Source organism: Lepidochelys olivacea (genome assembly GCF_965140295.1).
Source record: "Lepidochelys olivacea isolate rLepOli2 genome assembly, chromosome: 22".
NCBI classification, from domain to species: Eukaryota; Metazoa; Chordata; order Testudines; family Cheloniidae; genus Lepidochelys; species Lepidochelys olivacea.
This window is the reverse complement of record NC_140432.1, coordinates 5,904,269-5,928,762: the sequence shown is the minus strand read 5'-3', so window position 1 is coordinate 5,928,762 and position 24,494 is coordinate 5,904,269. Positions and strand designations below refer to the sequence as shown.

General features: G+C 45.0%; 1 protein-coding gene across 2 annotated transcripts; it reads left to right on the top strand.

Moving 5' to 3' along the window:
• Positions 1 to 5,675: 5,675 nt before the first annotated feature.
• Positions 5,676 to 23,685, top strand: CHEK1 (checkpoint kinase 1). Of its 2 annotated transcripts, none has more exons than XM_084611622.1 (13): positions 5,676 to 5,767; positions 5,865 to 5,944; positions 8,211 to 8,434; positions 11,330 to 11,394; positions 11,489 to 11,558; positions 12,513 to 12,701; positions 14,038 to 14,142; positions 15,238 to 15,333; positions 16,388 to 16,496; positions 20,075 to 20,252; positions 20,468 to 20,599; positions 20,828 to 20,929; positions 22,467 to 23,685. In XM_084611622.1, the coding sequence occupies exons 2-13, from the start codon at positions 5,880 to 5,882 to the stop codon at positions 22,560 to 22,562; spliced, it is 1,431 nt and encodes a 476-aa protein (XP_084467748.1). In that variant the 5' UTR covers positions 5,676 to 5,767; positions 5,865 to 5,879; the 3' UTR covers positions 22,563 to 23,685. The 2 variants fall into 2 exon arrangements, with proteins under 2 accessions (XP_084467748.1, XP_084467749.1); XM_084611623.1 differs by lacking the exon at positions 5,676 to 5,767 and adding an exon at positions 7,043 to 7,125 and having other exon boundaries at positions 5,805 to 5,944.
• The last annotated feature ends 809 nt before the right edge of the window (positions 23,686 to 24,494 follow it).

Sequence of the window (24,494 nt, the reverse complement as noted above, 5' to 3'; positions counted from 1 at the left end):
GGTGGTAAACACTGCAGAAGACAGGTGATTGTTTGAGAGTGATCTGGTTCCCTTGGTAAAGTGGGCACAAGTAAGTAATATATGCCTAAATGGTGTGCAGCTAGGAATAAAGGATATAGGGCTTGCTTATAGCATGGGGGACTCTATGCTAGGAGGCAGTGACTTTGAAAAAGATTTGGGGGTCATGGTGGCTAAGCTCCTACTGTGATGCTATAGCCAAAAGTGCTAATATGATCCTGGGATCCATAAACAGGAATCTCAAGTAAGGAGGGTATTTTCTCTATATATTTGGCACTGGTGGGACTGCTGCTGCTGTCCATAGCTGGTGACCAGTTCTGTTGTCCATAGTTTAGGAAGGCTGTTGATAAATTGGAGATGGTTCAGAGAAGAGCCATAAGAATGACTACAGGATTAGAAAGCATGCATTCTGGTAACTCAGCTCTTTCTCTTTGTTAAGCTAAAAAGAGAGGCAAAGTTAAGAGGTGACTTGAATACAGTTTAATAGGGGTGGCCAAACTTGCTGGCCTTCCGAGCTGCGTACAACACTCTTCAGAAGTTTGACAGCCAGGGCATACCTGCCGGGAGCCAGGGTTCAGGGCTTCAGCTCCACTCCTGTTGAAGCGCCAAGCCCCAGCAGCCGGAAGCACCAAGATCCCCCTCCCTGCTGGACAGAAGCCCTTCCACCACCGCACTGCAAGGCAGAGGTCCTGAGCTCTCTCCCCCCAGTAGGTGGAGAATGGGGGCATGTGGGCGGCTTGCAAGCTGCACTTTTAACGGTAAAAGAGCTGCATGTGGCTTGCATGCCACAGTTGGCTACCCCGGTCTATTAAGTTTCTAGATGGGGAACACATTTAAGAATAGGCTCTTCAGTTTAGCAGAGAAAGATATAATATGATCCAATGGCTGAAAGTTGAAGCTAGACCAATTCAGACTAGAAATAAGGTGTAAATTTTTAATGGTGAGAGTAATTAACCATTAGAACAATTTACCAAGGGTGGTGGTGGATTCTCCATCGTTGACCATTTTTAAATCAAAATTGGATGGTTTTCTGAAAGATCTTGAGCAATTATTTTGGGTGATTTCTATGACCTGTTCTACAGGAGGTGAGGCTAGATGATCACAGTGGTCCCTTCTAGCCTTGGAGTCTCTGAAAATGAGACTGAACTAATGTTACTGCACCAATCTAGAGCATTTCTCAATGACCAGTCTGTGGGCCAGTGGTGGTCCCTGAGATCTCCCTGACATAGTTTAGGAAGGCAGCAAGCTGATCCCTGGTATCAAGAAGGTTGAAAAAAACTGCTTTAGAGCATACAGCAGCCAAATGGGTGTACAACAACTGATGGCCACCTTGGATCCTCAGGCCAACTGAGAAAATCGAGTTAATATCTAAATCTGACCGCAGCTAAAAACCAGGAAATAACATGGGATATCTTTATCCTGGTGGGAAGTGGCTTTATTTGTAGTGAATGGTGAAACATCTAATAATTTTTTACTGTATTGAAATTTATCTAATTTTTTCTAAACATGAGTAATGCTCTGTAGAAGTCTTGTTGATGTTAGGGGAAGCTGTGGTAAAGTCACATCTGCTTTTTAGGTAGCTGAGATACTCTAAATCAGAAGATCTAGGGTGGTTGTGACACAAGATTCATCAATGAAACCTATTTTGCAAAACAAAAATAATGAGAAACTAACCGCCCACTATGGATACTGAGCTGGATCTTTAGCCTAATTTTCACTGATAAGCTGGACAGGTGTTGTGTAACTAGTAGGGAAGGATGGCACCTGCATGTTGTTGAAGGCACAGCAGGTAATGGTGTGATCAGGAAATTCCTGATCTCTTCAATGTTCTACGTATAGGATGCAATTCGTGCTCCTTTACCCACTGGTTGCTAAAATGGGTTTCTAATCTTAATATATATTAACTGAAAAAAACCCCAAACCTTCTCCAGTAATGATCCCAACCCCTCCCATAACACCAATCTGTTGTGTTTAGGGCCTCTAGTATATTTATAAGGGGACAACAGATAAAACAACGTACATAAGGCACTAATTTCGGAGTACTCTTTAAAAACCACATGCTGAAAGAATGTAAGACTGATTTGCATTTTATCTGTCCAATGCCTTTAAGAGGAAAAGTTGTAATAGGGAGGCTAATGAAGACAAATGTGAGTCAAGGAAAATTCTTTCACCACAGGCCCAAGATAAAATTGGGCAGTAGAATGAACCTCTCAATAACTGGGGAGATCCTGTATCTGCCAAATTAATGTAACGAAATAAACGGGACAGGAGGCAAGGGAGTAAACACAGCCGGGCGGTTTCTAATTGACACCACTATAAATCCAAAATAAATGAGGTGGTGGGGCTGAAGCCTGGGATTGTGCAATGTAAGGAGCTTTCTCAAAATTATTTCACTTCTTTCAGTGAAAATCACAGCTTCCATTCAAATAGAAATGTTATTTCCAGCCACTCCTGTTGCAGAGATTCCTTCAGCCCTGTCCCTTGCCTTAGAAAGTTATCACTAAACAAAGGACAGCAGTAAGACTTTCCTTTGTTAACACTGCTTAAACTCTCTTCCTCCCTCCCCAGCCATCCCTTAGTTAGGGGTCAGGTTGTTGCATGATGAAGTATGGGCTTGTCTACACTTGAAATGCTACATGGGCACAGCTGCAATCTGCACCACTGTAGTGCTTCAGTGTGGCCTATACGTATGCCAACAGCAGGAGTTCGCCAGTTGGGGTAGGCGATCCACTCCTCGAGAGTGATGGAAGAACTCTATTGCCTAAACTCTGTCTACACTGGGGTTTAGGTTGGCTTTACTTCGCTCAGGTGTGTGGATTTTTCATACCCCCTGAATGACATAGCAGGGTTGACCTAACTTTTTAGTGTAGACCAGGCCACGGTGTTTGTGACGTTCTGCTAGAGACACGGCACTTTCTCTCTGCCTTTTGCATTTAACCTTTCTCTGCCTCTGTGCATCAAGGACTTTTTTCTCCACAGCAAGACCTCTGGCTTTCAGAGATCTTACCTGCCCGCCTATCCTTGATGTTTCTTTCTAGTTCCTGTACTCTTTTCTGTAGCGGTATCAATGTGGGGCCTCAACTGCTGTCTAGGACATGGGTATAGCAGAGTTAGCTATCTGTTAGCATGGGGTGCCGTGGGAGGACAATAGGAAGTTTTCAGAGCTCATTACTATACACAGTCTCTTAGCCAATGTAACTAGACTTTCAAGTTCACTCTCTTCCAGCCTGTTTTTTCCCTGTCTTCTTACCTTTACTCACTTCTGACCTGTCTTCTTGGATATGTGTGACAGTGATGCCCAAAACCCATCTGTCTTATCCAGAGTCCAGCAAGGAGATGGGGGACCTGCTACCCCCATGATGCAGCTGCCTTAAAGGAAGGCGGGTAGAGTATGGCAGAGAGGGAAGCAGGACTGGGTTGGGGAGGAGGGAGTATGCCTGTTGCCATCTGACAGATGGAGCAGGCTTGTGCACACCCTGGGCTGGGAGTTACCTCAAAGCCAGTAGATGGAGTTGGACACTAGTGTTCCAGGGACCGAGGGAGGTGGTCTGAGGAGGGCATAGCCAAGAGAAGTGAAGCAGGTTAGGGTAGCATATATCCCACCAGTGAAGTTTATGGTTTCCCACAAGGTCCATCTATGAGGTAGTACAAGGCGGGAGTGTCCAGAGGCCTAAGCAGCTAGTGAGGAGTCTCAAGGGGAAAGGTCTTGCCTCCTGCCTGATCAGAGTCAGACCGTGAGATGGTAGTTTTCTTGAAATATGAACTGATAGTTGGTGTGCACGGGTGGGTGGGTGGAATCTCCTACAGCAGGGGTTCTCAACCTTTTCCTTTCTGAACCCCCCCCCCCCACTACAAAAACGCCATGCTCCAAAACTGCTCCTTTTCTGCATGTAAAGCCCAGGGCTGGTGTTAGGGGGTAGCAAGCAGGGCAATTACCTCTGCAATTGCCCCACTGTCCCAGGGGGTTCCACAAAGCGAAGTTGCTCAGGCTTTGGCTTCAGCCGTGGGTGGCAGGGCTCGGGGCTTCAGCTTTCTGCCCTAGGCCCCAGGGAGTCTAACACTGGCTCGGCTTGATGAACCCCCTGAAACCTGCTCGTGGCCCTCCAGGGGACCCTGAACACCTGATTGAGAACTGCTGTCCTAGGGCTGTTGCAGAACACCTTCCCAGAGGATTACTGTGCCCTGTGTTCCCTTAACAGGGAACCTTGATGAAAGGAAGAACAGGAAGTTCCACGAGCAAGGGGATCCTTTAGTCCCATTGCTCCCCCATCCTGCCCCTCCCCTCAAGTGCACCATCAGACAGGAAGCCTGTGCAATGCTGCGCCCTGTGCCAGGCATGGGAATGAGCACTGCGGCCTGGTCTCTGCATATTTATGTAGCAGAATGGCATAAGTTCGGTTGACAGGATGCTTCTGTTTGGAGGTCACCAGATTTACGCTCAGGAGAGCTGGCTTCTACCTAGAGTGGCATCCAGACAAGTACCTGGTACATTTTTCCCTTCCACAAATTAACTTGTGTCCACTGAAGCATGTGCTGGGTTAGAGCTTCTGTGCTTTGCCTCCCAATGGCCGGACAGGCTGAAGGAAGCTGCTTCCATCTCGCTCACCAGAGGCATCTCCTGCTTCCCACCTAAGCACTTTCTGTCCCAGCCTCTGCCAAGATCCAGTGCCTCTCTGCCAGCAGCTCCAAGCTCCAGCCTCCTCCTCCAAGGTGCTTCACAGACACGGATGAGTTCAGCCCCTGGCCATGGGCGTCAGCATCACTTTGTAAACAGGGACCCGGGGATGGGGGCAGAGAGGTGAGTTAGAGGCAGAGTGAGGAAAGAACCCAGGAGTCCTGCCCCCCACCCCCAGGCCTCGCTCCCCTGGCGGGGAAAGAACCCAGGAGTCCTGCCCCCCCACCCCCAGGCCTCGCTCCCCTGGGGGGGAAGAACCCAGGAGCCCTGCCCCCCACCCCCAGGCCTCGCTCCCCTGGGGGGGAAAGAACCCAGGAGTCCTGCCCCCCACCCCCAGGCCTCGCTCCCCTGCGGGAGAAAGAACCCAGGAGTCCTGCCCCCCACCCCCAGGCCTCGCTCCCCTGGGGGGGAAAGAACCCAGGAGTCCTGCCCCCCACCCCCAGGCCTCGCTCCCCTGGGGGGCAAAGAACCCAGGAGTCCTGGCCCCCACCCCCAGGGCTTGCTCCCCTGCGGGGCAAAGAACCCAGGAGTCCTGCCCCCCACCCCCAGGCCTCGCTCCCCTGGGGGGGAAAGAACCCAGGAGTCCTGGCCCCCACCCCCAGGCCTCGCTCCCCTGGGGGGGAAAGAACCCAGGAGTCCTGGCCCCCACCCCCAGGCCTCGCTCCCCTGGGGGGGAAAGAACCCAGGAGTCCTGGCCCCCCCACCCCCAGGCCTCGCTCCCCTGGCGGGGAAAGAACCCAGGAGTCCTGCCCCCCACCCCCAGGCCTCGCTCCCCTGGCGGGGAAAGAACCCAGGAGTCCTGCCCCCCACCCCCAGGCCTCGCTCCCCTGGGGGGGAAAGAACCCAGGAGTCCTGCCCCCCACCTCCGCTCTCGGCCCAGGGTCACTCACAGGCCGACGGGGAGACCCCGGCGGTGACGGGCAGGGGCGGGGCCGATCCCCGGGGCGGGGCGGGGCGGGGCGAGCGGCTCCTAGGCCCCGCCCCTGCCCTGCGCCCGGCCCGTGCCGCGCGCGGGGGCGGCGCGCGGCGCTGGGCGGGAAAGTCGCGGCGGCTGAGGCGCGGGGCCGGCAGCAGGTGAGCGGCTCGGGCCGGGTCGCCTCACGCCCCCCCCCCCCCGCCCGGCTCCGCCGCGCCCAGCCCCGCCGCTGACCCCGCTCTCTCCCGGCTGCAGGGCCCGCGGACCGCCATGGCCGTGCCCTTCGTGGAGGACTGGGACCTGGTGCAGACCCTGGGCGAGGGCGCCTACGGAGAGTGAGTACGGCGGGGCTCGGGCGCCCTGCCGCGAGCCTGGGCTCGCCCCCGGCGGGCGGAGGCCGAGGGGCCCCGCGGGGGCGTGGCCGGCCCTGCTCCGCCGCCGCTCGGCAGCCTGCCTGGCCGGAAAAGCTGCCCCAGAGCGGGGCGCGCCCCGGCAGCAGTGGGTCCAATAAAAGACATCGCGTCGCCCCCTGGCCCCCATTGCCTGACCCCCCCCCCTCACCTCACCCCATCGCCCCGCCCCCATCGCCTCGCCCCATTGCCCTCATTGCCCCGCCCCCCTCGCCTGACCCCCATCGCCTCGCCCGACCCCCATCACCCTCATCACCCTCACCCCCATCGCCCGACCCCCTCGCCTCGCCTCATTGCCCCGCCCCCCTCGCCCGACCCCCCCATCGCCTGGCCCAATGGCCCCCCTCGCCCGACCCCCATCATCTCCCTCGCCCGACTCCCCCCATCGCCTGACCCCCTCACCCCCATCGCCTGACCCCCTCACCCCCATCGCCTCGCCCCCCTCGCCCAATCCCCATCACCCTCGCCCCCCTCACCCCCATCGCCCGACCCTCCCCCTCGCCCGACCCCCATCACCTCCCTCGCCCGACTCCCCCCATCGCCTGGCCCTCGTCGCCCCCACCCCATCGTCTCACCCCATCACCCACATCGCCTCACCCTTGTCACTCCCATATGTACATCTGAAGGGGGGGGGTATAGTTGCCCCCTCCACCCCTGTGTTCGCCCCAGGGCCACTTCTGACCAATAAGGGCCTGCAAGGCTGCGGAAGGCAGACGCTTGCTGAAGCCGGTGTTGCTGGCACAGCGGTGCCAGGTTTCAGCCTAAGTGAGAGTTGACATTTTTATCTGACGTTAACTTGATGTCCAGATGTAACATATAACTGTCAGAAGGGAAAAAATGACTGAGCTGCAAGGGTTGTGCAGACCTTTATAGGTAGCATCTGCCAGAAATTACAACCAGTCTTCAGGACTCTTCCGAGTAATGTCCAGGGTCCTGCCCCTGATAGGAGTCTTGGAGGTAGAACTGACTTTCCAAACTATTTTGCTGTCAACAGTGGTAACCCACAGTTGTCTTTCACGTCAGGTCCATCACATCATGTCAACTTGTGCTTCCCTGTACAGAGAGGTGCTTTAACCAAAGGACTGGGAGCCCCTTTCTAGCTCTGGGCAAGTCACTTAATCTGCCTTTTTTTTGGTTGTGAAGTGCTTTGACTGTTTAATATTGTAGCAGTTTGGTGGTGGTGTTACTCTGTTAGGACATGTACTGATGGTAAGGATACATTCTCCTTCAACTTAACTCCCAAGACATCTTGAGACACACTGTATTATATTCTGATATTACCATTATATTCTGTGTATGTACGGTATGTTGTATCCACCATGTACTGTGGCATACAATACGTTTATGATGCAACCTGAGTTAATTAATGTCACTACTAATCTTGTTTTCTCTTGCTTTTATATAAGTCATAATTAGGGATATGCTGCAACTTCTTAAACAAATGTCAGAATTAATGTAAATATTATGACTTTTGTGATCATTGACAATTTCAAAACTAGCTTTATGTGGATATTTTTAAAGCTCAGGCATGACACTTGGGTGAAACTCATAGATGTAAGCGCATGCAACTCTATTGAACTCCATATAGCTGCATCCATTTACACCAGAGCTGGAATTTCCTCCATATAATTTATGGAGACCACAAATTTCAAATGCTTATCAGAATTTTTACAACTTGAACAGCTGTAAGCCTTCTATGTGTCCAGGCATGTAATTAGTTGTTTTGGAACATGGACATGTGGGTCTGTTGAGCCTGGTTTTTGGCACTTTTCATCTGTCAGGCTATTTTTAAACAACATATCGAGATAGGGGTATGTAAATTCAGACTGGGGGTAGACCTCACACTAACACCTGATCGATAGAGCTGCCCACACTCGCTATGCTTTGACAGGGAGTAGGGTGAAACTCTTATGTAAATAAAGGATGGGGCATCCTAAGCTTCAGGCTAGACCACTACATATCTATATTGGAGATTTCTCTCTAGCACCCATCACCATAGTGTCTCAAGCCCTGGTCCTTAAAGATGTTAGGTGCCTAACTCCCATTGATTTAAGTGGGAATTGGGTGCCTAACTTCCATTGAGTATATGGATCATAGTGTTAAACATGCGAACTAGCTGTGCATTCCAAGGTTCATAGTGCACTACCTGCTTCATCCCTTGTTACCTTGCTTTTCCCCTTCTTCTCTTCAGAGTTCAGCTTGCTGTGAACAGACGCACAGAAGAAGCTGTTGCAGTAAAAATAGTTGACATGAAACGTGCTGTGGACTGTCCAGAGAACATAAAAAAAGAGATCTGCATTAATAAGATGTTAAATCATGAGAACATTGTGAAGTTCTATGGACATCGTAGAGAAGGCAGTATTCAGTACCTCTTCCTCGAGTACTGCAGCGGGGGAGAGCTCTTTGACCGAATAGGTACAGAATTCTTGGGGCAGGGGAGGGTCTGAGGGCAACTCCAGTGGTGGTTGCACAGACTCATTAGAACACCATAGTTGTCTTATAAGACCGGAGGGATTCCTTACTCTACTCTTCCAGTGCCACTGATCTTAGAGGGAAAGTGTCTAGGAGAGGCTGGCTTTGCGGGTGGCTGTCCTTCTGCACACTGTGAGTCAGTGATTAAGCCATGGCTAGAAGTAGAGTTCCCACGTTTCAAACCTATGCTTAGCTCACTATACCACCTTGCTTCACTTTGCATGGTCCTAACAATTCAGAAATTCTACATATTTAATGCTATAGGTTAAATAAAAGTTAGGGGGAAAAACTGATTGGAGAGCAAACATGATAAATGGGCTGGAAAATTTAATGCGTACAGACTTGCATTCCAGTGGTTACCAGACTGAAAATAAATATGTAATATATTCCCCTTCCAGTGTACAGTTCTATTTAGTGCTAATGGGAGATGCATGCACCCTGAGAAGGTAGCCATTGAAATCTGCAGGAGTTTCTGCTCATGACTGTCTTTATGCTCACTATTGATAGCGTAATCCTGGTAGAACTTCTGTTACAAGACTATTGACAGCCATCGTTTTTCACAAGTAAGGATAATTTAATTTAAACAAATAAAATAACTTGCTGTGAGGAGCTTGAGAAATCCAAGGAAGGAAGTTTTCCCAGGCCAATGCTTTCAATTTCTGCGGACTCTAAGCTTTCATTAAAAAAAATAAATAAATAAAAATCTCACTCTCATGGCTACAAAACTCATTTTCTGAACATGAGCCTTGGGGACTGAGGCAGTGGTATTTTTCAAAGTCTGTAGCCAGAGCTCTGCTGCTGTTTGCAGGTTTATCAAGCTGAAGCAGAGTAAAAACTGACTAGTTTTGTCAGTTTTAACTGCTGCTATTCAGACCTTAGGGTGCAGCTGTGAAGCTGAAAAGAAAGGTCAGTTTCACTCTGCTGCTGGTTGGGAAAACTCTGAGCAGTATGTAGGTAACAAATATTGGTATTGCTAAGGAGAACACAAAAGCATCATAAACATGAGAAGTGTTGGCGGCCACTCCTCATGTCAGCAAGGAAGTTGGGGAAGTGGAAGTGTGCCAATGGGGGCTGGTTTCTCACTTGTGTGCCCTTGCACACTGGGATCCTCCAGCTTTCTTATACGGCTGTGGCTAGAAGACTTGATTCTGTGGCACTTAGATGAAACTTACCCTGAGGACAATGTAAGAAGAGATGTCTTATAGGAAAAGAGAGAAAATGGAATGAAGTCAGGAATTAAAGAAGGTATAATAAATGCAAAAGATCTAGGGAGTTACTTTATTTTAAAAAGCTATTAAATATCATAGTACACAACTGTTTTATTCCTTAAAATGGCCGGGGAAGTGGCAGCACAGCTATTGTTCACCGTGGCTGGTAGGCTTAGACCTTGGGCTAGCGTGTGTTGGGCAAACTTTACAAGCCCTGGTCTGGTGTTCAGGCTCTTTCATCTTGCCAAAGTCCTCCAGAAAAATGAGGATAGTCAGACCAGGATATTTCTAATATAGATAACACTTTTTAAAAGAGAGTATTTTGATGTAATCTTTATAATCATAATGGAGCAGTGAAAAGCACAAAATCCTTAAAATTTTTTCTTTGCATTTGATTTTGTAAAAATCGCTTGCCTACAAGTCATGTGACACAGTTTTTATTGCAAAAGATAATAAATCTTTTAACCAATGTCTTCTGGATTTAATGTAATTGGGAAGATGTTTTATATTTCAGAATCATTTAACTTCAGAGATTATGTGCTGTTTTAAGTGTGATTTAGAGAATGTTTATCTTGTAAATCACTAACCAAGTAGAGAAGAAAAGCTGGAGTATTGGAGACTCAAATTGCACAGATCAAATAGATTAATCTGTGCAACAAAAAATCCTTTTGAAGCTTTTTTTAAAACAAAATGTTTGGGCCATAAGTAGATATCTGTCTCTTGGAAGTTTTAATCAGTATTTCCAACCACAAAAGCAATTTGGTATGTAAGATATATCTTCCATTTTTCTTTAATCTGTTTTTTTTTCTACCATTGGAATGTGAAACTGCTTCTGAAGTAGAGCTGTGCAAGGAACGTTCTGATACAAGTTTTAACAGTACATATTGTGCAGTAGTAACGATCTGCAATAATATACAGGAATTTTCAGTTTTTATGTAGAGAAGCCTTTCTTCTAACATCATAAACTCCTGGTTCTTTTTTCAGTGTGCATCTTAATATTAAACTAGCCTCATTTTATTAGCTTTTTAAGTGGAGAAGCGGTTGGCATTACTGAAGAGGACTGGAGTAGAGCCCTGTTGGAACTATTCTTAACTTCGCTCCCAACCACTCTTGCTATTATGGCAGCGGGTCTTGTGGGACCTGCGGGATCCTGGTCCCGCTGCAGGGCTTTACACTAGTCCCACCCAGGGCTCTAGACTGGAGTTTTGAGGCAATGAATTTGCCCCTAGAAAGTGGAAAATAGACTACAGTGGGACTATATATGGGCACAAGGGGTCTGTTGGTGTAGAGCAGCTTGCAGGATCTGGGCCCTAGTGTTTTGATGGTATAAGATTTAAAGAGAACCTTTAGCATTTTCCCCCATGGTGCTTTGGGAAGATACAAAAAAAGTAGCATCTCAGTTTAGATTAAATAGATGCAGACTCTGCAGTGTAACTCAATAACCTTTCATGACACTTTTGCATTGCCTGTAGTTACTGTTTCAAGGCAGGTGAAAAATAAGTGTTGTGCAGAGTATCCAGGAAACTTTGTAAAATAGTTACAAAAACATAGTGTAGAGTCTCCGTTCCATAGTTTGTTTATGATGGAAGAAAAGTATTTTGGTATGTAGATTCTGAATTACTTTTTACAGAGCCTGATATAGGAATGCCTGAACCAGATGCACAGAAGTTTTTCCATCAGCTTATGGCTGGCGTGGTACGTGTTGGGCTTTATGCATTTATTTCAAGCTCCTTTTTTCCAGTTAAATTAAACAGAACATGGTATTAAAGCCTTTTATTTATTTGTTCAGGTATATCTTCACAGTATAGGAATAACTCACAGGGATATTAAGCCTGAGAATCTACTACTAGATGAAAGAGGTAAGTATAAAAACTTTTGACTTCATATTCTCTTAAATTCTTGGTCATCAAGAATATAGGGGAGAAAAGAAACACCATCACTCAATGAGTCTGAAAATACTCCTAGAGCTTCTGTGGCATCCTGCTACATTAAGAATAACCAAATGCAGTAAGCAGATTTGTGCTGTCAGGGCTTGTATTCATTCCCTTATCCTGTGTAAATAGACTAATCAGTGTATTCTAAAGCAAGTTATTCTGGGTCTCTGCACAGTGGCCTTTAAAGGAACACACTTGAATAAAGCTTAAGTTTTGTTAAACCTTGTTCTTACAAAATTTAAAGACCAATACAAATGTTTCTATGTCTGCTGAACAAGCTTTTTATTTGAACTTTTGTAAAACGGTGTTCAGAACCAAAATATTACAGCATGGTACTAGTGCATGAGAATCCGAAACAGACTAGTGAAATGGATTGATTTTGTTAAAGCTGAGAGGAAAACCAAAACACTAAATAATCGGGGTATGGTGAAAAGTAATCTAGATTTTTAAAACTTTCAGTTTAATAATCAAAGGCAGTGTTAGTAATAAAAACGTATTTTTTAAATGGTTTCTAACGTGACTATTCTTTAAGGAGAGAATAACTCTTCACAAACTGTCTTAGAGGTTTTTCTGTACCCTGAATCTCTCTTTGAATCAAACTCATGTGCTCCTTGAATCAAAGTCAGGTTCAAACTTCAGATCAATTGTATAAATGCCTATGATCAGAAACGAGAGAAAAGTCATAAGGGCCTGATTTTCACTTTTATTAAGGCCCCTTTATGCTGCACTGGCAATGTAAAGGGGACCTTAGAGTGAGTGTAAATGTGCTTATCTCTGGTTTTATCTAGCTTTAACGTAATATAATAGTCTTCTAGCCGAGAAGATGAACATACCTTGTTACACAATATACTTAATGACTTTTTTCTTTTGTTTGCTTAGATAATCTCAAAATCTCTGACTTTGGTTTAGCGACTGTATTTAAACACAATGGTCGTGAGCGTCTGTTAAACAAGATGTGTGGCACTCTCCCATATGTTGCCCCAGAACTGTTAAAGAGAAAAGAATTCCATGCAGAGCCAGTTGACGTTTGGTCATGTGGGATAGTACTTACTGCTATGTTGGCAGGAGGTAGGAGTTGGTCAATTTCTTCTCACTATTTTATAACATGCATATTTACTGCAGCTTCAGTGATTTAGATTTGCAGTACAAATGCTCATAACCTACCTAGATTTAAAGAGTTGATCCCAAATCATGGAGGTGGTCTTGGTGGGGAAAGTAAATGTTGTATTTTAAATATTTTCTCAAACTTCCATATTGTGGTCAGCTTTTTTATAGATTCTCATAGGGGTCATCTGCCATGGACCATCTTGTTCTGTAGCAGCTCTAGTATATGGCATTTAGTATTTACCATTGTGGGCTGCATATGTAGCTCTCTTTTATTATATATGTTTTATATGAGCTGCATCCACACAATATATGTAGTACCTGTATGGCCCTGAGGATGTCACCTGGGCTGCAGCTGTGTGCTGATTGGGCTGCAAGCAGGCTACAGATTGAGAACCGCTAGTATATGTAAGGGAGGGAATGGTCCCTCTATTGTGGAGAACTTTTCTGGCTTATAAATTACCCTGGTGAAATGGGCTAGCAAAAGGATCTGAGTCCTCATTCCCGCTTCCTTTACCCAGAGGCCTGCCTGACCTCAAGGGCTCTCCTTCTATTTTCCTGTGTGGCAGAGTCCTTGTAATCCCGATAAGGCTGGGTCCAGGATTTCTGGGTGGCTTGACTCCCAACCTTGTCGTGGTCAGTTAGGGCAGGGGCTAGGGTGCCTCAACGCTGGGGTGCTCTCCCCACACTGGATGCTTCCCTGACCCACTGATCATTACATATAGTTCAAAGCAAATACAGTTTATTAAACCGCTTTTTTGACAAGGGATATAGAAATATCCAGTCATGTTGTTGAGCAGGGAGCGCCTCTCACCACTGCAAGGAGGCAGTGAGTGTTGTAGTGATCCTTCTGAAGGCGTTAGCCAGAACCTTGCCATGCTTTGCTAATGCACATTGTACAGGATTAGTGCTGTTAGCCAAGTGTGCCTCCTCACTAACCTTGCTGTTAGAGAAGAATTTACCAAGGTTTGGTGTTGCTCAGAGGTTCTCTGTTCACTGTAGAGCCACTGACTCACCAGTTTGAGGTCAGGATATTTTCTAAACAGATGATGTCATTACATATGTAACTAGTTTGGAGCAATGCAATGACTTTTAGCTTTAACCTGGCACTTCTATAACTTGTAACCACAATCAGGATGGACCATTTTTTTCCCTTTTCCACACATTGAAATCCATTTAGTTTCATGGCAGTGCTCTTTACATGTCTTTCACTCTTTCCCTAGCCATCCTAAATTTTTAATCCTTAAACTTGTGTTCAGAGGCATAAAAATGATTTGGTACCTGGCTTTTTTACTTGCAGAATTGCCATGGGACCAGCCTAGCGACAGTTGTCAAGAATACTGTGACTGGAAGGAAAAGAAAACATACCTTCCACCTTGGAAGAAGATTGATTCTGCACCATTAGGTAAGTTGTCAGTGGAATGGCTGGCTGATTTTTATGTATTTGAGTAGGACAGTGATGTGTCTAGGGGAATAAAGTGCTGGAGTTATGCATGTCTGTGTTCAAAAATCATTCTGTCTAAAGGCTGGATTCTACTATGGACTCACGATGTCACATGAACTGTCACTTGTAAAACACCTTTAGGGAGCTACCTGAAAATTGGGTTGGGGGGAGGGTGGGTGTTCTTAAGCAAGACTGGTGGGAGACATCTGGTTGACATAGCAGCGATGGCAACAGGAAGAGACTATTCAGACAGACTTCTAAAGATATGGGGCCTGCCTCCTCCTTGCTTGTGCAGTCACTTAGCTGTGCAAAGCACATGCAAAGATCTGTCATTCTGATCTGGTACTATTTCACACCTACTTTGCACAGCTATAATGACTTCACAAGCTAGTAAAGAATTGGGGCCCGAGATCTGTTGGACAGGAAATTATTTCCCAAGGGAATGGGCAGAAGTCCTGTTGATGAAGATGTGTACAACTAGGCTATGTTTTATTATTTTTGAGTAATGAGCTTAAGGACACTTGGTAGGTCTGAGCCGATTAAATTTAACCCCCACGCCGGGCTCTTTGGTCACTACATTTCTTCCTGACCCTGGAAAGTCTGAGGGTTGAAGTGTTGCTAATATTTCTTTCTTTGCTGAGTGACCTAAAACCCAGGGTACTAGATTTGTTTGGTGTACTCTCCTACGCTGTTCTTGCCCAAGATGATTCTTGTAAGTAAACAGGCCTATAGAAATCTGCTAGAAAGCCTTCATGAAGGTGGAAGGTGGAACACGGTGGACTTTGGTACACAGTCACAAATCTATACAAAACTTGGGTTTTATTTTAGGCCTCCCAGATATGAGTTTACCTTAACTTGGTGTTAATTTATGAGTGATCAAAATGTGGATTTGATCTGGTTAGGATTGATAAACTCTAGGATTTGGGGATGGAATTGAAGTATCATTTTGAAATGTAATGACCTGTGGAAAACATGATATATAGAGATCTAGGAATCAGGATATATGGCAGTTAATTCATTGTTGTTTCTTCCTATGAATGTAATGTTTCTCTCTAGCTTTGCTCCACAAAATACTAACTGAGAGCCCCACGGCAAGGGTTACCATTGCAGACATTAAAAAGGACAGATGGTACAACAAACCTATGAAAAAAGGTAAATGCCTTTAAGTGCTTTGTCAGCATAGACAAATAGCTTAAGTAAAGGTTGAGAGCATATGTTGGGGTAAAATCCTTGGAACGCTATAGTTAGCAGAAACTACTCTAAAGGCAAGAAATTCAGAGTTAAGGTTAAACTTACAAGAAATTCAAACAACTTAAATCCTGGAAATTCACAGTTGAAGTGTGCAGACTACCTTAATTCATCCTCTGGATATATGTCTCCTTCCCAACTTCTCTGCTCTGTGAGTGAAGTTTCAAAAATGTACACTGCAGAGTATTGGTTTTAAGACTTTCATAAGTATGTTTGATATCAAGTGTGATATTTTTGTTACCTCATTAACCTTGGGTCTTCTCATATAAGTGTTAAAATGTCATCATCTGGCCTGGGAGACTTACATATGTGGGCATGTTAGCTCTGTCTCATGATGCTCTTATAACTGGTTGTCACACAATATCATAGGAGACGGTGCTGAGTGCTATCAGCACCCCATGGAAGGGGTCTGCTCTTAACGAAGAGTGGGGGAACAGTTGTCTTCAGGATGAGATCTTGGGAATTTGCAAAGCATTTTTTTCCCTGTGGACACAACCATAAAGAAAGAAGGATCAGCGCAACCAGCATAGGCTTAAGGCATTATAGTTCCTGTCTTTTCTAGTGAGATGTTACTCTTTTGGATGAAAAAAATAGTTATTTCTCATTTTTTCTCACGGTATTCCTATAAGGGCAGGATTTTTCTGCCCCTTAAGTGACGTTTTTGAAAACGATAATGTATTAAGGATTTTTACCCTTGTGGCTATGCTAGTTGTTCAGCTATTGAGATTGCTGTTCAGTGATGTTTGGCATCATAGTTTCAAACATTGCAGCTCCTGGAACACAAATGGAAAAAATAAACAAAGACAGTGATCTGTGTGACAATTCAAAGACCAACCTATGCGAGAGCTATGTATTTTTAATGGGGGAGCTCCGCCTAATTCCAAATGCTTTAAACCCCTGGTGACCCTTAGGATGATTTTTCTGACCCCTGATTGTGTGATCTATCTTCTTCTGTTAGGTGTAAAGCGGGCTCGTGTCTCCTCAGGGGGCCTTTCAGACTCACCAGGTGGCTTTTCTAAGCACATTCGGTCTGATATGGACTTTTCGCCGATGAAAAGTGCACACAGGTCAGAATGCTATATGCTTGTGTTTTTTGTTGTTTTCAGTGACTAATACACAATGGACTCCAGCCTGATATCACCTTTTGTTTCTAGATGCCTGTTTTTTACACCACAGTGCTATTCAGATGGGGATATGTATAATTACATTCTTCTCCGCTACCTGTGATTCAGGGTTCCCTTCCCCGCGATACCTTAAAAGATGATTATAGCCTCACTTTCTAACCCCACACACTTCTTTACCTGAAAGCCTTTACTTGAAAACCTATAACTTAGTTAAGCTGGCTTCAGAATTATACCCTTCCTGTTGTATTTTATCCAAATTTCCCTCTTATGTGAAAACAGGTTGTAATCTGACAGCTCTTCTCCCCATACTCTGTATTCATAGATTCAAAGGCCAGAAGGGCTTTTGTCTAATCTCCCGTATACCACAGCACATAGAACTTCCCCCAAATTCCTAGAGTATATTAAAACATCATGGGGAGGGGGATCCTTAATAGTTTCCACCCGATGAATGTTCCATGAATTAGCGCAAACATACTCAGTATTCAGATCTGTCCGCACCCATTAAGACTGTGGAGGTGGCTAAACCTTGTAAAGTGGGTCTTTTAATATAAGTTCTGTAATGCAAATTACTGTTGTTTTTAAATATATGTGTATGTAGTCCAGCAGTTCCCGAACTGTGGGCCATCAGCAGATGGGGTAGAGCCTGTGAGGTTATGCCATCTGACCACAGATGTATCCAGACTGTGCCAGTATGGTGTGTACAAGGTCATGTTGTGTGGAGGCCACCATTTTGTACATCAAAACGGCATTTGTGGAGCAGGCCCGGACACATTGGCCATGCGGATGGCAGTTTGGCCATTTGCACCGTCCAGCTGTGCAAGCATCCAGCTGAGGGACTTGAATTTAGAAGATCCTTATCTGTGGGCAGCAGCGTTATCAACAAAACATCCTCTCTGCATGAGCTAGAAGGATCCTGTGCTAGCCTCTTCTGAGATGAGAATTTGCAGTGGCTTATAAGCGCCTTAAGGGCCCATATCTTTTTTGAGTACCCTGTTGGCACTCAGTAAAGATTCATTGTAAGTCCCTGTCTCTGTGCTGCCCTACTATCACCACACAGGGATTTCTTCCATCCTGGGCTCATTTGCTTAACAGTGACTTCCTCTTTCTGATTTGTGATAAAAGGCACAGTGGACTCTGTGCTTCAACCTCCAGCAGTGAGTCAAGTGATGCAGTAATGAACGAAAAACAAGAGTTCAAGAAATGTACTTGCAAATATGATGAGGTTTGCTTTGATTATGGCTTCACCAGTGTTTTGGTCAAGAACGAAGAAAGGCTAAATGTCTGCTATGTCACACAGTGTTGTTAAGTGGAAGCATGATCCCTAATAAACCTAAACAATGCTTGGAAACATTTTGCAAAGAACACAGGGAAAACCAAGGTCATTTTTCCAGTGTTGGAAAAAAGAACTTTTGCATCAATCATTGCTATTGAGGGGAGTCAAGTCCATATCTGACCAAGCTCAAAAGTCGTCATTTTGAAGTTAGTGACCGCACTGCACAGGCCAAGAAACCTCACAATTGGAGAGACTTTGATTTTGCCAGCTGCAGTCAATACGGTGAATATAATGTGTGGGGAAACTGAGGCCATGTCTTCACTAGCACTTATGTCGGCAAAATTTTGGTGTTGAGGGGTGTGAAAAAAACACAGCCCTGAATGACATAAGTTTTGCTGGCGTAAGCGCTCGTGTGCACAACGCTGTGTGGGCAGGAGACACTCTCCCTCCAACATAGCTACTGCCGCTCATAGATCGAGTTTTATTATGTTGACAGTAGAGTTCCCTCCTGTCGGCATAACATGGCTACGGGAGCGATCTTACAGCAACGCAGCTGTAGTACAACTGTGCTGCTGTAAGCTTGTAAGTGTAGACATGGCCTGAGGCAAACTCAAAGCCATCTCACTCTCCAACAACATGGTGAAGCAAAGGATTGAAGCATTAGGATCAGATAAGGAAAACATGTTAGTGGAGCAGCTGAAAAACACAGCTGCTTTTGCTCTGCAAGTTGATGAGAGAACTGAGGGTTGTGATGCACATGTCTTGACTTTTGTGAAATACACATGGGAGGCTGTGGTTCTCGAAGACATTCTGTTCTTTCTCTCGGACACGACGCAGCCACGTAGCACATTGAACATTCCTTGTGCTACATGCAAGACAAAATGTACTGTGATATCACAATGGTGAGGTTTTGCACAGATGGAGCGTTGTCTGACAGGCCACAAAGCAAGTCTGTGTACCAATGTAAAGGAAGTTGCTCAGTCTCCTGTGTGGACTCACTGCATGGTTCACAGAGAGCAGCTGGCATCTAAAGGTCTGTGTCCAGAGCTAGGTGACATTTTGCAGCAGGTCTCATCTATTGTGATCTACATCAAGACCCAGCCTCTCTGTGCACATCTATTTGCAAAACTGCGAAGAAATCTGATCATGTGTTGGTCCACACTGAAGCTTGTTGGCATTTGAGAACAAAAGTACTAGAACAATTCTGTTAACTGAGATGAGTTGAATGATTTGCACGCCCATGTAATGGTCTGCGAAAAGTGAATTTATTGTTTTTTTTTCCTTTGTGGCTAAAGGAAGATGTGCCTTCTTGCCTATGTCACAGACATATTTGGGAATCTGAATGAATTGAATACAGATCTGCAAGGAAAGAACTCCCACGTCCTTCAGCTGAGTGATTGAATCACAGGATTCATTCATGAAGAAAATTGTTTTCTGGAAGAATAATCTATAAAAGATGAACTAAGAATCCTTTCTGAAGCTTTGCAAATTCCTGGCTGACCAGCTATTCAGCCTCCAGTGCAGGTGATGGCTGAGCATCTTAGTTGGCTGGAGGAATAGTTTCCATCCTTTTTCCCTGACTTGGACATGACAAAGTATGATTGGGTGCAAAACCCCTTTCAGTGCAAGCCTGATGCCATGGATTTGCCAGCAACTGAAATCGAACAGGTCATCAAAATTTCCTGCAGTCGATTCTTGCAAGGAACCTTCTTGCTCAGATAAATTTGTTAGTCTCTAAGGTGCCACAAGTACTTCTTTTTTTTTTTTTGCGAATACAGACTAACACGGCTGCTACTCTGAAACCTGCCAGAGTTGTGGTTCATTGTCCAGAATGAATATCCTGCACTCTCAACACTTGCCTTGAAGTTGATGGTGCCATTCACAAGCACATACTTGTGCGAAGTTGTATTCAGCACACTTGTGTCCATCAAGTCTCTGCAATATTGAGCTACTGTTGGTGTCATTAGATGTGCAATTTCTACCATGCCACCAGACTTTGAGGAGCTGTCACAACATGCAAGCCCATGTATCACACGAGAGCACTAAAGGATACTTAATGTGTAAATTCTTTGGATTCCTTGGTTGCTATATTGTTGTCTGGGGTCACAGAAAACAGTCTCAAAATTGTGGTCACTCAGCCAAAAAGTTTGGGAACCCCTGGTTTAGTCTGTAAAAGTCAGCAGAGAAATGTAACATTACTATGATGCACTTTATTATTAACATAACTAATTGTGTTTTCATGTTTCAGTGAGGAAAAAGTGAGCTACTCCACTTCTCAGCCAGAACCTCGCACTGGCATTTCCTTGTGGGACAGCAGTCCAACCAATATCAACAAACTAGTGCAAGGGATCAGCTTCTCCCAGCCAGCATGCCCTGAGCACATGCTAGTTAACAGTCAGTTACTTGGCACCCCAGGCTCATCACAGGTAATATCTGGAAATGCTATGTTCGTTCATCTTTGTTCACAGCAGCTTGGCAATTTGTTCTTTGGCTGCTAGACTGTAAAGATGCAGTTTGCACCAATTCAGATACATTATCCTAATTTTAAAGCCAAGTAAATTGGGTGGGGGGAGGTGGTATCCAAACGTTCAGCCCCGAAAAGTAGTTGGTTATCTGTGGAATCCACATCTCTAATCTGCAGAACCCATGGCAACGCTTAGTGAAGAGGATGACCCGTTTCTTTACAAAGCTGGATGCTGACCGCTCCTATAATAGTTTGAAGGAGGTTTGTGAGAAGATGGGCTATGTCTGGAAGAAAAGCTGCACAAACCAGGTACAGTCCATGGAAATAAACAAATTAAAGCTTCTGATTCCATTTGGCAAATCTATAAAAATATCTTTTAGTCAGATGTAGCATTTTCTGAACCAACACAAGACCTGTAAATGAGATCTCTAGTCAGTCAGACTCCCTTAGTGTAGTTTCTAGTATACTGTGAATATAGTGCTAGGAGCATGTGAAATCTGCCCTTCTCATAAAAATGTTCTCCCATTTGCCTTCAAGGTCACTATATCAACTACTGACAGAAGGAATAATAAACTGATTTTCAAGGTGAACCTGGTAGAAATGGAGGACAAGATTTTGGTGGATTTCCGCCTGTCTAAGGTATGCAAAATAAGCCAACAGACTTTAGCGTTAGAGAGAGGGGTGGGTGTTAGAAGCAAACTGGACCAGCTTTCATATGATAAAGCTACATGTGCAAGTGGGATAAGATGACAAGCCTGGGGAGAAGGGGTTTTTGCATGGGCATGTTGTGTCTAACTGAAGAGAGAACCTACAAAATGGGAGCTGGAAACATTACTTTTTCACTGGTGCCTGAAACAAGGGCTGTGGTACTGAATGCCCCATGCAGTGCAAAAGCTATTAACTCTCACTGTCTGGAAATCCCTCCTTCCAGTTAATAAGTGTGGCGAGCTAGTGAGAGAGCAAGCTCCTGGAGTGCCCAAATACTATGGGAGAAGAAATTGTAATTATCTAAAGCATAATGACTTCTAGGCACTGGGGCAGCATGCTGGGCTAGCCTGATCCTGCTTTCGTGGAAATCAGTGGGGAAATAGAGTTATGAACTCCAGTGGAAGCAGGATCAAGCCCTTAAAGGTGTAGTTAGCCTTATTCTATCTCCCCATTCAGCTCTGCTGATACCTACTGTAGTGGGGAAGAAAGCATGCCCACACTCAGACAGCCTCTCTTGGAGTTTGGCAGCCACTAGCTGGACTGTCTGCCAACACTGCAACTGTATTATGGCTGTTGGTGTGCATGGGGTTCCCTGTGTCTTGTCCCTAGCGTAGTATGCAGGGGCTGCATAAATTTGGCCCACAGTATCAAGCTAAGAGAGATCTGAATGTAATGGACCATAATAGCTTTCTGGGAAAAGGTTAAGCATTCTGTCTTGAGTGCAGGGGACTGGACTAGATGACCTCTTGAGGTAGTTCCAGTTCTACACGTCTGTGATTCTGTGAAACGGGGGCCCTACCTAATATTAAAGGTGCTCTTCATCTCTAGGCAGATGGTGCAGAATAGTCTGCTGCAGGTGAGACAGAGAACTCCAGCTTCTGCCTCTGCCAGTGACAATTAACAGTAATAGGCTGATTTGCTTGCTGTGTTAAAGATCCCTGACAGTTTTGTTTCTATAGAGAACACTTGTCAATGTATTTGGAGGGAGAGTCTATTATAAATGTGTGCATGAAAAATAAGGCTCTGAAATGGATTAGGTCATGGTCGGGCCAAGCTGTTAAGAGCATAATAGTAGAGGTGGGGACTCTTCTTGCCATGTCATATATTTCCCTTCTTGAAAGATTAAGTCTTAAAAATATTTTAATTTTATTTAACATGGGTTCAGGGGAATTTCTGCTGCACCCTAAGTGGAGAAAATCCACAACTACTGTCTCAAAGGGGCAAATGGAAGAGACACTTTTGTAAAAGGTTATAAAAGTAATACCATGCATATAACGATAGAGGAGGTGGCAGCGTTTCTTGAGAACTAATTATAAACAATGAACACAAAACTTGGAAAAAATAAAATCTCTATAATAGGTCCCAGTGTCCCTCAGATAGGCAGGCGTTAAAGCGTTCCCATTCCTTTCTTGTCTGTCTATTTGCACATGCATGCAGTCCCCAAAGTAGTTTTGTTTTTATTACCTAGGGTGATGGGTTGGAGTTCAAGAGGCACTTCCTGAAGATTAAAGGGAAACTGAATGATATTGTCAGCACCCAGAAAGTATGGCTTCCTGCCACATGATCCAGCTGCCGTTGGGAGGTGGAGTGAATTGGATGCTGCTACACTGATCTAATTTTTTTTATTCCGCATCAACAAATACTTGTGGGTGCCAGTATCTGAGAGTCACTTGCGATGGAAACCCATTTGTTTAGGGATCCATCTTGACACCAGGACATTTCCTCAGAGGACAGACTTAGTAAATACATGTCCAGATGAATTTGGGTTAATGATCATGAAAGTGTTCCTGACTGTAGTAAGTTAGCTGGTGGCATGCCTTCCTATTGCTAGCTACTGGCATGAGGATTTTTTTCTTCTGCTCAGTCAGAAAACCCTGTCATTGGGATGCTTTGTGCTTCTGTGGGAGCCAACCTGACTGTTCCACTGATTTATGGAGCATATGCCTCCTGTCCCAAGGTTGTTGCAGCCACTGACTGATGCAGACTTAGGGTTGGGGGTGTGGGGAGGGGAAGAGCCTATACCTAATAAAAAAAATTGTTTCAGCCCCCTTACTGCATTGCTGTATCTTCTGATTTTAAATCTATTTGAGCTATAACTTGTCTGTTACCCTTTCATTTAAAATTTGATGACATGGGTGCAGAGGCTTAGAGACAATGTGGGTCTTAGTCATGTAATTTTGTTAAATTTATTATATCTTTTTGGCCTTTCCTTTTATTAAGTAAAGTGGTTGGGTCCAAAGCACTAGTTCTAGTGTGTTGTTCACCTGTAGTTTTACACATTGCAGGCTAAGAGGTCTGCAGCAGAATAGATGCTGTATTAACATTTTATGTACCATTTATCTTGTTTTTAACTATCTTTTCCGCTTGTTCAGTGTTTTGCAGTTTTCCCTACATTGGAAGGTAAAGTCAAACCTATTATATACAACAGCTTATATTGGGAATTTGCTGGAGGGTAGCAGGGCCCCATGGAAATAAGAAATGCCCCTTTCTCTTACCCCTTTCTTGGTACCTAAAATTCAGACTTAGTTGGACAGTTATTTCTTTTAATGGTACATAGTTTATTTGTATTAACAAGGACCACTTGCTTCTGACCAGTCACAGTCAAATGTACAATGATGGGAAGATAAACACGATCTGTGTAAACTTTTGTAAATTTTACAAAATAAAGTATAATCTCAATTTGAAAGAAAGCAAATGGCTGCCCCAGGGTGTTCTGAACAGAATTTCATTTCAGAAAAGTTTGCCCCTTCTAGGGATCTCAACTTATTAACAAAGCAAAGGATCCAGACAAGCCGGTGTCTCATTCCCACAACACCACCTCCCAGCATCTAGCAGTGCCCCCTTTCTGTTCTATTTCAGTAGGAAGGTAGGGAGTCTTTTCATGTCTTCCACATTGGGCAGGGAGGGGGTTCCAGTTTTGGCTCAGGATTCAGCTTTCTGCTATGCCTCTGAGTCCTTCAATCAGTCAGGCTTGCTTCTCCAGCAGGCCTGGCAGTATAGGAGCAGTTCAAAGCTCACTCCCATAATGACTGAAGTCAGGTATGACACTGCCAGTTTTCAAGCAGTGGTTTAGCAACACGTTTTGTATTGTGACCTCTTCTTTCCTAGCTTTAGTCATAAACTTGAAAGGAAAGGTTTACATATTCCTGATACAGGCCTCCGGGCCATTTGATGTAGCTTCCCAAAACAGAGGTCAAACTGGGACTGTGGTTTAAATTAATAGACTATATCTGGCCAAGAGTGTTGTAGGGTTTTTTGGCATGAAAATGCTTAGGAGAGATCAGAAGGCTGCCTGGCTTATGCAAGGGGAACCCCTGATACAAATCAGAACTGCTGAGATTTCAATTTAGTAATAATGAGGTTTATAGACCAGGAAACAAAGTAGAGAAATCCAAACGAAGCAAAGTTCACAGTTCAGCAGCGCAATATCATAGGCGAACGGATACATGCTCAGTACACCAGCAATATTTCAGAGACCACTGAAATGTTGCACCAG

Bases quoted from the DNA above. Each gene is read 5' to 3' on its own strand.
- CHEK1 (XM_084611622.1), top strand. From the start codon at position 5,880: ATGGCCGTGCCCTTCGTGGAGGACTGGGACCTGGTGCAGACCCTGGGC. The intron at 11,559-12,512 runs GTAAGTATAAAA...TTGTTTGCTTAG, and splicing joins TCTACTACTAGATGAAAGAG to ATAATCTCAAAATCTCTGAC. The intron at 16,497-20,074 runs GTCAGAATGCTA...TTCATGTTTCAG, and splicing joins CCGATGAAAAGTGCACACAG to TGAGGAAAAAGTGAGCTACT.